The sequence below is a fragment of the Bombyx mori genome, chromosome 8, assembly GCF_030269925.1.
Source record: "Bombyx mori chromosome 8, ASM3026992v2".
NCBI classification, from domain to species: domain Eukaryota; kingdom Metazoa; phylum Arthropoda; class Insecta; order Lepidoptera; family Bombycidae; genus Bombyx; species Bombyx mori.
Genome location: NC_085114.1, coordinates 9,394,923 through 9,409,674, shown reverse-complemented (window position 1 = coordinate 9,409,674; position 14,752 = coordinate 9,394,923). Strand labels below are relative to the sequence as shown.

Below are 14,752 nucleotides of genomic sequence, written 5' to 3'. Positions count from 1 at the left end.
TGTAAATATAAAAATACAAAGCGCGGTAGCAGAATACGTTTTTTTTTTTTTTTTTCCACGGCGATACGGCGGAACAGAGTTGACGCAGAGCACATTACATCAATCCCACCGGCCCACGGATGCCGGACCGGTGGCCGCCAGCGACACGACCACCGGTTCTCTCGTTCAGCGGGCCGAGAGCCCGCTTTGATGGCGCCGCGTTACACCTTCCCCCAGAGCGGTCGGGGGAACGCGGTCTACCATCACCCGGCTTCCTATTGCGGGTGAGCGTGCAAAGCACGCCACCCCACGTCTGGGTCTCTCCCCGCACAAAACGGGTGGGACCCCTAGCTCTTAGGGGGCCGGGTCACGGATACGACCCCGGTCCCGACCCCCTGAGCAGAATACGTAGGTATACCTAGTGATTAAATGTGTTAGGTATAGTGAAAATCGGACAATACAATAATATAATAATAATAATAATAATAATAATAACTCTTTATTATATAAATATGTACTTAAAAAATAAACAATCACGCTTGAATTACAAACCGAACTGACAATAAATTACTGGTCACGACATTACTGTGAAGTTGCTTAATTACTGTATCGTATATGTTGTCATCTTGTGTATTTTGATACGTGTGTTAATTTACAAGTTAATTGATATCTTGAAGACTATGAAAATGACGTTCAATTATATCAACAAACAGACATACATAAAGCGTGAAAACGGATCCGTTGATCTTAGCTAATTTAACTCAAATAATAGGATAAACATAATGTAATGTCCCTCTGTCCGCTTTGTGAGTCATTGCCGAATACCCCTTAACATTGCAAATTGATAAGTCCATACTATGTAGATATCACCTAGAGCAAAAATAAATAAAAAGTTTCAGGATTGTGACCGAGAATTTAACGCTTATCCTGGGAAGCAGTTGTCACTAATGTGTCAACGAGGCGATCTAAATTAGTAGTACCTAACAGTTTTCATTAAAATTTGCGTAACTCGTAAAATGTACAATTATTCTTGTCATCTAAAATGTACAAATTACTACCTTAAATAGTTCAAACATTTTTTGCGCAAATAATATTTTTGCGCATTGGATTTTTATTAAACGATTACTTCAGCGTGGAAGTAATTCGTGAACGTTTGTTATGTAATATGTATTTAATTAGCAAATAAGTACCTAGGAACAGGATTTAACCACGGCCTCAGTCGCATTCCTCGATACGAGTACACCGGGCATCTTATTATTTAGGCTACGATGACCTCAATATGAGGTATTTCGATATGTTATATCGATCAATATGTTAAGGACAAATGGTTTGAAGGAAAAGCCCTCCTCCTAAATGAATCCGTGGCCACCCACCCGCCTGTCCTACTGAAGCTGGAATGGCTATGGGGCCATCAACAGTTCCTCCATTCAAAAAAAAATCTGAATGCGTGTTGCTCACGTGCTTGCTGAAAGCGTTCATGGCCTCTCACGGGAAGCAACTCATCATCTCATGGATCTTAATTTTGGGAATATAATGAAACCACATGCGAGATGCGCGACGATTTCTATCTACCCTATCAAAAATGATTTTGTATACCCGAAGCATTTGTATGGTGCAACGTGCGGCTTTTTAATTGTTTTTTTAGGAATTTTCAAACCCTGCACTATTGATCTTCAAATGAGATGGTGCAGAAACTACAAACATCTTTGTCCGAAAGAAAATAATGCAATCCCTTTTTGTCAATGCACCATATACCATGTTGTTTATTGTGTACGGTCACGTCATTCCGGATTTCCCGATACACTATCACTGCTTTTAGGTACCTCAAGCACCGGTCACCGTTCTTGTCGAATCCCTCGCTTGCGACGAAGGGTTCGGCGAGAAAATTTGCCTTTAGAGACAGCCCACTGAGTTTCTCACCGGATATTCTCAGTTGGTTGCGTTTATGATTCGGTGGTAGATTCTGCGAAGCACTGCTCTTGCTAGGGCCAGTATTAACAAATTCACCAGATTAGAGCCCCGTGAGCTCACCTACTCGTCCCGTGAATCTAGTATGACCCCTCGAGGTCACTAGAATAGGTAGAAAAAAAAGTGTACGAATAGGTACAATCGCCCTGCCTATTTTCTATTTTCTATTGATGCGTTCGGGTTTGAAGGGTGCGACAGCCGCTACTATACAAATGAGACTTGGTTCAGTGGTATTCACGGATTTTTAATCTTTGGGCTCCTGTACCTACATAATATCATGTAGCTTAATAAAAATAGATGTGCAATAGTTTTCCTATTTCTATTGTACCTACTACAATTTTTATATTTATTTTTAACGTACCAAATGATCGCACAGTTTTATAGCTTGTTTTTTTTATCTTTGGTTAGTATATCTATGTTAGTTAGTTTATAATTAGGTCGGTTTAAACGAACATTACATATCAATATTCCGATCACGAACTACGCGAAAATATTCGAATGATAATGTATTGTTTCAAATGTAAATCGTGCGACCTTTTTGCTTGGCAAAACTAATTTCAGTGAAGTCCTTTTAAGGCTCTTTTTAAATTGCTGTATTTTCACAGACAATTCCACGGCATATCTGGCATATAAGTGGTTATCGGAGCCTATTTACACCAGCACAACCTGAATAATTGTTGGATAATTGTTCATATATACATATCGACGCTTGAAAGGCAAACGTGACTAAGCGACAATAACTGCTTTGTACATAAATTATAGGCCATAACCATATTCGATGTGCAAAAAAAAAATATTTCTAGGTCTATTAAAATCATTTCAATCCTACAGCTAGATTCTACTACAGCTAGATTCGTTAAAATAAATTTTGTTTTCAGGTATTTCAACTTTAAATTAGTCTACTGTAAAGTTCACGCATTGTCGCTTAGTCACGTTTGCCTTTCAAGCGTCGATATATAGTTTGATAAATAGAATCTAATGCTAAAAATATTAGGACTAATCTATGTATAAAACAATAGAGTTAATAATTTTTCGTGACATGGCATGTATCTGGCATAGCTGACGTCCTAGAGCGATGGTAACCACTCATTTAAGCGTATGGTTTTGTAGACAGACACAAAATAATCTAAATGTTGACTATTATTTTCTGCCTTTTTTATTTAGCAGCCCGTTGACGAGTTTAATTGTCATCAGTGAAAATAATACACAAAGTGAATCTATTTGAGGTATCATTATTTATGTTGTAATTTCAATCATTACATAAACGAATACTAGCTATCTTAAATTAGTACGTTACAATAGTGAGTGGTCTTAAAATACATATAGGTTGTCTATAATTATTTAGTGTTATTGTTGTTGCATGCGATGCCAAAACGTAGCGACAACGGACAGGTGGGAGCGAGTAGCAGGCGAGAGCACAGGTTTATGTAACGCGAGGGCGCGAACGAAGCCGCGCGTCGGCAGTGCTCAGCGCGTCGCCCGTCAGACCGTCGGGCCGCGCCGCGATATGGACGGGGCGCACGGTAGCCCGCCGCCCAGCCCGCCCGCCGCGTCGACCGGCTTCAGCGCCTTCTGCAGCGCGATCTCCGACACGATCTCGGTACGTACCGACAGTACCGACACCCACCTATTCGCCTGTTGCGAGTGTTGCGACGTTTCGCGTCCAGTCGCGCGGCTCTTGCCTTCTAGTTTTTATGACCCCGACGCCGTCCAAAACGCATTTGGCGCCGAAACACTCAATACGTTCCCGATTAATAATCTGATTGATGATGATCATTCGAGTGTCGCGTAGGCATCTATTTCGGGGCGCACGTGGCAGTCGAGGTCGCCTAGCGAGGTCTTCGCGACGCCGTGGCCGGCCGGTCCGAACATTAGCGTGGTAATAGAATAAAAGTCATGGAGGGAATAAAAAATATAAACAAGTTTATAATTAGAGTGCTCGTTGAGGCCGGGTCGCACGGTCGCGATTTGTTTGATGGTGGTGATCTACCGAAATACCCGCGCATTAAACGTCCGTCCGACGCACAGCGCACAAAGGTTGGCTGCGACGTCGCATACGTACTACCCCAGCTCCGCGATCGCTGCGACCGCGCCGCTCATTCTACTAATTCAAAAGTTCGCGATTCTGTATCCTTCGTGACCTCGTCCTCGTGTGCATTCACTAATTTGTCATAAGTACGTACAAAATCAATTTTTATCTTGCCACAGCATAATAACAACGGCGATGTAAAACTATGTCTCTTCTCCTTTCTCTATTATTTGTCATGGTGTGTGTTTTTCTTATCTATTATTACTAAGATGATCGAATTTGAGTGATTAGGCTTAAATTAATTATTTAGTTCGTGGTACAGTTGTGCCCCTTGAAAGAGAAGGTCGCAATTTCGAATCCGGGCGTATATTATTACAGTTTACGAAAAATATATAAATTTATATCGTTAATTCAAAAAAACAATTAGTCCAGCGGAAAGTTATCGTAACAAAATAAATCACGCTATCAATCAATGCCTTCAAATTTGTTATAGTTCGCGTAGCTACCAATTGATTCTCAAGTTTTAAAAGCGTAATTTGGTGGAGATAAATCTATAAAGCACACAGTTTCTGTAATTACTTAATCATTGTAATATCTACAAGAATTTTCTGTATTTTCTTTATTTGTTTGGTTATTATCGTTTCAAAATTTTCACTAAACTTTTGATTTATTAGCACCGTGGCACGTGTAAGTCACATGTTGGATGTACCATTCAATGAATAGTCTTTGTATAGTTATGTATATGTATATTGCACTGTAGAGTCGCAATTGTGTGATTTTTATATTAAAAAAGTCTGGATTCTCGATTATAATAATAATTGTAGGCATTCGACACTTTTGTTATGACTACTAATTTGGGATAGTTTTTTTTTCACTAGCGCTAGATTCCGAGCGTTGATACCTACGCTCTTTAGCTCATCTGCACCAGAACGTGCAATCAGTGCTCTATAATAATGTGCTAAGTTCCGTTCTCACGACAATTTTACACGGATTACTAGCTAGCTGCAGCTACTTTCAGTAGTTCAGTAAACTTTTTTTTTTGCTTACGTGGTTGGACGAGCTCACAGCCCACCCGGTTTTAAGTGGTTACTGGAGCCCATGGACATCTACAATGTAAATGCGCCACCCACCTTGAGATATAAGTTCTAAGGTCTCAAGTATAGATACAACGGCTGCCTCACCCTTCAAACCGAAACGCATTACTGCTTCACGGCAGAAATAAGCAGGGTGGTGGTACCCACCCGCGCGGACTCACAAGATGTCCTACCACCAGTGGCAAGCGTATAAGTTACAATTCTAAGCATTATTTCAACTTTGTTGTCCATTTTTCCGGAGCAAAGAACTCAATATTCAACTAATAGATATATATTATTATAGAGTCTAACATATGTCATTTTTATATGATGTGTCTTTTGATAAATAAAGAATTAAAGATTTAGGTTTCATTGAAAAAAAAAACCTCTTTGATAATATAAATGAAATGGCGGCATATAAATCATAAATACCTATAGTATAACATAGACGTAGACCGCTTATTGTTTTTCTTAGAACCACGTATTTTAGAGAAATTTACGGTGTGCAGCAGAGCAAATGTATATCCTTTGAGCAGTCGTTCTATATCCGACGGCGTAGACGATGGTAACTTCCTATAAATGGACCCCTCCAATCATCCGCTTTTTGAAATCACAATAAAAACGTGCCATCTGCGTAATGGAGAAAAGACATTGTAACACATTAACACAATTAGTTATTTAAGTACGTATGAAGCTCTAATCAAGGCTGGAAATGTGCTGGAACGTGCAAGGTTAAGTCCAAATGCTTGTAACCCCATCGATCGACGGCACGCAACCCTCGCGCTTTCTTAAACTATTAACTTCTACGACTAAACAGCTCACATTAAGAACCAGGTTGAAATGTTGTGTTGCGACCTTGCGTCATACTCTTAGGTAATATTAGTAGTTGACATTCCGCAGCTAACCCTCACATTAACAAGGTTACTGCAATTTTCTCTGAAATTGGTTTGTGCCAGAATAGAATTACAGCATTTTCATATTTTAGAATATCTATATTGTATAGAAAAGAAATCAATTCGCTAATCTTTGATATTATGGAAACGTATGAAGTTATTATAATTTTATATTAAATTGAATATCGCGCTGCCAATTAAAGTTTTTGAATATTAGGTAATGAATGAGTCTTGTTATAAACTTTCCTCCGCTACGACTGTGAAACCAGTTTGACAACATAATAGATGTTGTTGATTTTTTATCGTGATTTTTTTTATCAAAAAGTTATTACTTAAGAAATTACTAGGTTTATCTTTGAAGTCTTACTTTTAGATTAACGTAATTTGACTAATTTCTATGATTTTTATACAATTTTTTTGTTAAAGGCTACTTCTATTGCACATCAAATAAAGTTTAATATTTCATACTTAAATATAGGAAATATTTCTACCAGTATTTTTACCAGTGAATCGTATGTCATTGGTAAACATTCACGGGCCGAACGAAGATTTAGACTCCGTTCGTATGTAACGCAAACTATTTGTGAGTTTTCCCGCCTAAAACTCCATCACGAAAAGTGTTTCTTACCAAATTATTTCCAGGAAAGCTATGTTCACATAATAACTGTGTAATCCGTTCGTTGTTGGTAATTCCTTGCCATTCTGTTATTTTAACTAGAAAGTCTATTTTCATTACTTCTTTACTGTTTTCTGTTTTGTGTATCGGATTACGTTGTCAATAATCTTTTTTTTATATCTCACACTTGAGTATAACATTCAACCAGAGATCTCTAACACTAAACTTAGTTGCTACTAATTTTAAAGTGGTACTAATAGAAAATGACATAACAGCGCATAAGTAGGTGCCTACAATTCGTGCAATATTGTAATATGTAATTTACGTCAAAGCGACAGCCGTCGGTCATGCTTCAAATCTTTAAAGTAAACTTCCCGTATGTTGCAGTTCGGTAGCGATGTTCGTGAATAAAAGGAAACCAGTCGACTCATGATTTAACAATTTGTTGCTTATTTATTCGCTTTCATAATTTTAATAAAACTTAATGCGTGATTAAGAATCCAAATAACTTTAACTGTATCACTACATCTCCTACAAAATACTTGTGTTTAGCTTTCAAAGTAAACTTTTGTATGTTTTTAAGTTATTATCTTCTTTTTTTACTTAGTTACTTAATGTTTCTAGTCCAGTTCTGAAATCTCTCAAATTACATCTGTTCGAAACCAATCCGTTAGTTTTTGAATTCTTACCACGGCAACACGGGTCGCGATTTGACGGTGCCGTCGCGATTTGACATCTGTCACTTTGTCTTGCTTCTCGAACGGGACGGTACCTGTATATTGACGGTCTACGCTAAAGTTGTGTATCATCGCTAATCCTTATCCATTCCTGCCCTATACCCTTCTCCCTAAGTGATACGGCGTGAGAAGACGAAGGCATCGGTTCCGGTGAGTGATTGCATGATATTTTGTTAAAATAGTACATCCGGCGCCGCGAATCGCGGCACATGTTCGACGCGCACCTCGTGCTGGTTTCCGTAGCCCTAGGCTGCCACGAGGTCGCTGGGTTCGAATCGAACAATTTCTGGTAGCAGAGCGTGGTTAGATTTCTGAAATCTATAGTAATTACCACGAATGTAAAATTTTTTACGTCTAACCTCACTTAATTTTGTTACTAGTCAGCAGAAGTAGTGTAGGCATAGGGTTCGGTTCTGTTTAAACTATCATTCTGCTGACCTAGGTCAGGTCGTTTAGTGTGTTTCTATCCACCTGGTTAAGAAAATTAGTGAGTAGTAATAGTTAGTAATAGTAAGACTGATTTATTAGCTTCCACTGCGCATAGCTGACTAATTGTACGTGAGTTGGACAGCTGTGCTGGCTGAGTTTATGACCTAGCACACAGCTGCTACAGTGGTCAGCTATTTTCATACTATTACTACAGATTTATGTTAATTCTGCTCATCATAGCAGTAGATTACCACATCTATTTAAGCATAGTTGTGTGTAACAATCTGAATGTTATTACAGTTGGGGTTTATAATTTATTATTAATTTGTGTATGATTGTAGCTCACTTCCTACTTATATTTTAGTATAATTGAGCTGCAACACATTTGTAATTGAATATAACTGGATTACTTGTTGAACTTGTAGTAGTAGATTGCTGGTTGGGCCCTGTTTGGAGACTAGCTGTTATAGTCCAGAGGCCAACGGTGTATGAGTGTCATTTCAAAACTTATACCAGCAATTTACTATTATATATATTTTTTGTTATTTGTTTTAATTTGTTCTAAATTTAAATTACTTGTTTGAATTTGTGGTAGTGGACTGCTGACTGTGGGCCCTGCTTGGTGACTGGCTTTGGTATAGTCCTGAGGCCATCAGTGTTTGAAAATTAATTCACAAATTTTTATCAGCAATTTGCTATCATATAATTAATTTTTAATTTTAATTTTGTTATTTGACTTACCCGTTGAACGGTGTGAATACTTTGTGATAGTAAATTGTTGATTGGGTCCTGCTTGGTGACTAGCTTCTAGTTATAGTCTAGAGGCCAGGTGCGCTTGAGTTTAGTTGCAACTCAAAACCTGGTATCAGCAATTTTCTATCTTATAACTTTAAATTTTAAGTTTGTTCTTATTTGTTGAGGTGTCCTTGGTACAGTGGTGAGGTCTAGGTTACCTAAATACTTAGGAGTAGGAATATTTTGGTGGGCTCACTCGTACACTCCTTTAAATAATTCCTTTGATTTTTTTTTCAATTTTTATTTTGAATTTTTTTTTGTTTTTTTTTTTATTTTTTTGAATTTTTTTTTGAATTTTTTTTTGAATTTTTTTTTGATTTTTTTTTTGTTCTGGTTGTAAACTGCAAGTAACATGTCGGTGTCCTACATTCGCGGGAAGGTGACTAGTGAGCTCCGATGGTTCGCATCAGCTCATGCTTTGGTTGACAGAACAGATAGGGATGCGGCATTGCTCGATAGGGCGTCTCAGGTGCACGAACGGTTGGAGGTAGTGTACGATCGGTTGTCTGACCTCGTTGCTTTGGGGTCCGAAGTGGAGAAGGAGGTGATCCATGCCATCGGTCTTGACGTGGACCAGTGTCAGGAGTACGCTGATGCCATTCTGCAACGGGTGGCCGATATTAAGAAGCAGTCGTCATCCGGTGGTAATGGAGGTTCGGGAACTTCGTCAGGCGTCATATCACGCCTCCCCTCCATCGACCTGCCGATCTTCCACGGTGATCTGAACGAGTGGGTCGGCTTTATAAATTTGTTTGACAGCCTGGTCCATGGTCGGTCGGACTTGACTGCCTCTTATAAGATGGCTCAGCTTCGGGGTGCTCTGCGAGGTGAACCTGGTGAATTGGTGGCACACTTGCCTATCACCAACGACAATTATGCGGTCGCACGCCAGATCCTGTTCGACCGATATCAAAATCAACGACGGTTGGTAGACACTCAGCTGGCCAGGCTGTTTGCGATACCCAAACTTTCTCGGGCTTCCGATATCAGAGCCGAGGTACTGAATCCAGTTACGGTGGCCACTAAGGCCTTGGGAAATTTGGGTCTACCAGTAGACCAATGGTCATATCTGCTCTTTTATATTGTTGCAGGTAGGCTGCCGGTTGAGGTGCTCACTCGATTCGAGCAGCAGGACAACGCAGGTAGGGACGAACTGCCTACCCTGGCCAGTCTGCTGGCATTTTTAGAAGCTGAAAGTCGCCGACACGAGATTATGCCACCGCCCTCCTCCTCTGGGTCGCGTGTGCCGGTTTCCGGCCACGCCGTTTCGGTTGCTCAGAGGGGAGGGGGAGGGGATAAGAGGGGGCCGTCTCAACGACTGACTGCGCTCATGGCAGCGGTGGGAGGCCCACGGTGTGCCTTCTGTCATGAGAGCGGGCACGACGTAGCCGCCTGTCCGAGGTTCCGGTCGACGCGCATCAGGGGTAGACGCAACATCGTTGCCCAGCGGCGATGGTGCTTTTTTTGTTTTGGGCCGCACACGGCGAGCGTCTGTCCACAGCCACAATTGTGCCCTAATTGCGACGGTCGGCACCATGCCCTCCTGTGTCTGGAGTCTGCCGCCACTCCGAGGTCATCCGGACGCAGTCATCCAGCCTCGCCGACCGGTGAGCGCACCGGTCGTAGCCCTCGCCAATTCGGCGGCGTGGACCCTCGGAAAGAGGCTTCGCAGGGAGGCGCCGGGTTAGGTACTGCGGGCGGGTGCCAGCGGATGCCCATTAGCTACGCCGGGGTGGCCACGTTGTCCCCCCGTGCGGGGCCGTGTTCGCCTGCTGGATCGAGTAGCCCTGCTCACTCGTCTCCCCCTCCCTCAGAAGTACGGTTTTCTCCTCCGCTGAGGGAGCGGCCGACGCTGGAGCGACTCCCTCCAGTGTTTGGACCGTTTGGCCATCGTACGCGGAGGTATATGAGGCGGGACGGGAAACGAGGGCCTTATGTGGGAGCGTGGGATCCGCTGGCACGCTACGACCTTCCGTCGCGCGCCGACCGGGATAGCGGGGACCCGGGCCCCCGCTAGGAAATTGCCGCTCACTGCAGTGTTGCCCCAGCCCCAGAAGCTGTTTTACTTCCTACCGCTTCTGTTCGGGTGTTGGATTCGGATGGCAACACTGTGTTTGCTCGAGCTCTGTTGGATTCCGGCGCACAGGGCACTATTATGTCGAGCAACCTTGCAGTACGGTTGGGCAATCCTATTTACAAGTCTTCTTATTCTATTCGTGGAGTGGGCAATGTTAGAATTTCGGACGTGATCGGTCACACTTCATTTATTTTCTCATCGAATCCCAACCCTCGCTTACAGTTTAGAGTCTCAGCTTTGGTGATGCCTGAGGTGATAGGTCGTCACCCTCCGGTGAAGGTAAACAGTTACATACGGTCATTGACTTCAGACTTACGGCTAGCGGACCCCAAGTTTGACACCCCGGGGCCAGTAGACGTACTACTTGGGGCGGATGTACTAGGGAAGCTGCTCCTGACTGGGAAGCGCGTTCTTCATGCGGAGGGTTTGGTTGCAATGGACACAAAATTAGGGCATGTATTGTTGGGTCCTGCGTTCCGGCCGGTCGCTGCGAGGAAATCGGACAATTTTCTGGTCGGGTCTACGCTTTCGGAAGTAGTCCAACGGTTTTGGGAACTAGAAGAACCTCCTACAGCTTATCGAGTTAACCCGGATGAGGAGGAATGTGAGCTGTTTTACCAGAATAATACGGGTCGTCTCTATTCGGGCCGGTTCTTGTTAAGACTTCCTTTTCGGGCGAATCGCCCACTGCTAGGCAGTTCGAGGAAGGCAGCAGAGACCAGACTTTTGTCAATGGAGAGACGCATGAGGCGCGACGCGGTGTTCCGGCAGAAATATGTAGAGTTTATGCGGGAGTATGAATCTTTAGGTCACATGTCGGTTTCCAAGGTAGATTGGAGTGCTACGGAGCACTGTTTCCTGCCTCATCATGCGGTTTTGAAAACTCCTAACGGTAAAATTAGGGTCGTGTTTGACGGTTCGGTCACGACCTCCTCCGGCGTCTCCTTAAATCAGTGTCTCCATTCGGGTCCAAAGCTGAACCGGGACATTTCAGACATACTGACGAGCTTCCGCAGGCACCAGATCGTTTTCGTGGCAGACATCCGTATGATGTTCAGGCAAACGGTGATTCATCCGGAGGATAGGCGGTATCAACTCATTCTCTGGCGTGAAAGCTCAGATGAGCCCATAAAAATTTATGAACTGAACACGAACACTTACGGGTTGCGGTCGAGTCCATATTTAGCGGTTCGTTCTTTGCGGGAGTTGGCAGTGAGGGAACGGTTGCACTACCCTCGTGCTGCGGACATTTTGGAACGGGACCTATATGTCGATGACGTATGTACGGGCGCCGACAGTGTCGAAGAGGCCTTATCACGCAAGGATGAACTGATCCGCCTTTTGAGCAGGGGCGGGTACGAGTTGAGAAAATGGCTGTCTAACTGTCCTGAGTTGTTGACTGGTTTGCCAACGGAGTATCAACAGGATCCCCATCTTTTCGAGAATGTCGATAACCCTAACATGCTGTCGGTCCTAGGGATTCAATATCGTCCGATTCAAGACGAATTTACCTATCGGGTGGAGTTGGAAAATCCAAAGGTATGGTCTAAGCGAACGGTGCTTTCCACAATTGCTCGAACCTTCGATCCAAACGGTTGGATCGCTCCTGTCACTTTTCTCTTAAAGTGCTTCATGCAGCGACTGTGGTCTGCTAACCTGTCATGGGACGAGGGGATTGCTGGTGACCTATTGAAGGATTGGTTGAACTTTTTCTCGTCTCTTCCTGATATTAACCACGTGTCAATACCTCGGAAGCTGGTTCCTGCGGGCAAATACAAGGCGTCTCTCCACGGGTTTTCGGATGCCTCGGAACGCGGATTCGCAGCTGCGGTATACTTGCGAACGGTTTCTTCAACTGGAAGGGTTGATATACGGTTGGTGTTAGCTAAGAGTAAGGTCGCTCCGCTTCGGACACGCATGACGATTCCGAAGCTCGAGTTGTCTGGTGCCGCTCTGTTGACTAGGTTGTTAAACCATACAGCTACTAGTTTACGGTCGGTTATTGATTTAGAAAACACTGTCTATGCTTGGACAGACAGCCAGATAGTGTTGTGCTGGTTGAAGGCTTCGGTTCATACACTTGAAGTTTTCGTGGCCAACCGTGTCTCCCAGATTCAAGGTTCTGAGGTCCCTCTAACATGGAGACACGTGCCTGGTGAGCTCAATCCGGCGGACTGCGCTTCTCGGGGATGCTTAGCATCGGAAATAGTTGATCATCAGTTATGGTGGGGTCCCCAGTGGCTCACCAAGAAAGCTTCTCAGTGGCCTCCCTCTCGCATAGAAGTTCCTCCAGGTCTCGTGGCTGCACCGGCGCAGTTCGAGGATCGAGGAGTGATTCAGGGGTTGGATTTGGATCTGCTCATCAACCGTTATAGCTCCTTGGACAAGCTGGTTAAGGTTACCGCCTGGATTTTGAGGTTTATTCGGAATTGTCGTTTGTCGGTGTCTCAACGCAATATGACACCTGTTGTGTGTCCCATCGAGCGGAAGAAGGCGCTGCTGAAATTAATTGAAGTTGTGCAAGCCACCAGCTTTCATTCAGAATTGAAGGCGCTAAGGACTAAGCGCCCTAAGCTTCGTGGAGCTATCGCTCGTCTTAGCCCCTTTGTAGACGGCCAGGGGCTGATTCGAGTGGGAGGTAGATTAAGTAACTCCAATTTACCTTATTCGGCGCGCCATCCTCTTTTACTTCCCAAGAAGAGCCAGTTAGTTGACCTGTTGGTGATGGATCGCCACATCGCAAATTCGCATTCCGGTTGCAATGCGTTGTTGGCATCCCTCCAGAGGGAATTTTGGATTCTGTCAGGGCGTCGTACGGTTCGGAGCGTCCTTTTCCGGTGTTTACCCTGTTATCGGCTTAAGGCGTCTACGATGCAGCCTCAGATGGGAGATCTGCCCCCAGACAGAGTGAAGAAGATCAGGCCGTTTTCTGGAGTTGGTACGGACTTCGCTGGGCCCTTCATGATCAAGGCTTCACGTTTGCGGAATGTTAGGTTAATTAAGGCTTATCTGTGCGTCTTTGTCTGTCTTTCAACCAAAGCTGTACATCTTGAAGTTGTTGCCGACCTTACAACTGAAGCCTTTATTGCGAGCTTGGATAGATTTGTGTCCCGTCGAGGTTTACCCGAATTGATACGCTCCGATAACGGAACGAATTTTGTAGGTGCGGACCGTTACTTGCGGGATGTAGTAAATTTCTTGAACAATAACCAGGTGGATATTGAAACGGCCCTCTCTCGTCGCGGTATTCGGTGGACCTTCAGTCCTCCAGGATGCCCCCACTGGGGTGGAATTTTCGAGGCAGTAGTAAAATCGGCTAAGACTCACTTGATGCGCGTGATAGGGCAAACCTCGCTCACCTTTGAGGAGTTAACTACGGTATTTTGTAAAATTGAAGCGGTACTTAATTCACGGCCGTTGTGCCCGCTCAGTTCAGACCCGAATGACTTGGAGTCGTTAACTCCAGGCCATTTCTTGATAGGACAGCCACTCAATGCGTTGCCGGAGTATCCCCTCTCGGATATCAAGCCTGGACGGTTGAGGCGATACCAGATGTTGCAGCAGATGTCCCAAGATTTTTGGAAACGTTGGTCCCTTGAGTATTTACATCTGCTCCAGCAGCGCTTTAAGTGGACGGATAGAACCAGTCCCCCTCACGTCGGTGACCTTGTGTTGGTTAAGGATGCTAACCTGCCGCCACTGCGTTGGCGTAGGGGGCGCATTGTTAATCTGTTTCCCGGTAAGGATGGGACCCCTCGGTCTGCAGAGGTTCTGGTCGGGGACTCGGTTCTCAAACGAGCGGTCACAACGTTGTCCCGGCTGCCAGTTGATTAGGGACAGGTAGGGGACCTGTCCGGGCGGGTGACTGTTCGAAACCAATCCGTTAGTTTTTGAATTCTTACCACGGCAACACGGGTCGCGATTTGACGGTGCCGTCGCGATTTGACATCTGTCACTTTGTCTTGCTTCTCGAACGGGACGGTACCTGTATATTGACGGTCTACGCTAAAGTTGTGTATCATCGCTAATCCTTATCCATTCCTGCCCTATACCCTTCTCCCTAAGTGATACGGCGTGAGAAGACGAAGGCATCGGTTCCGGTGAGTGATTGCATGATATTTTGTTAAAATAGTACATCCGGCGCCGCGAATCGCGG

The 14,752-nt window shown here is 44.1% G+C and overlaps 1 protein-coding gene across 2 annotated transcripts in view; it reads left to right on the top strand.

Moving 5' to 3' along the window:
* The first annotated feature begins 3,167 nt into the window (after positions 1 to 3,167).
* LOC101738501 (calcium-binding protein E63-1) overlaps positions 3,168 to 14,752 on the top strand; it is a 31,198-nt gene continuing 19,613 nt past the window's right edge. Inside the window, exon 1 of one of the 2 annotated variants that reach the window (XM_012695473.2) lies at positions 3,168 to 3,547. In XM_012695473.2, the coding sequence (XP_012550927.1) occupies positions 3,308 to 3,547 (240 nt within the window). In that variant the 5' untranslated portion in view covers positions 3,168 to 3,307. Of the gene's footprint in view, positions 3,548 to 14,585; positions 14,697 to 14,752 lie in introns of those variants that run through there. The other variant, XM_004932084.5, reaches the window with a different exon arrangement.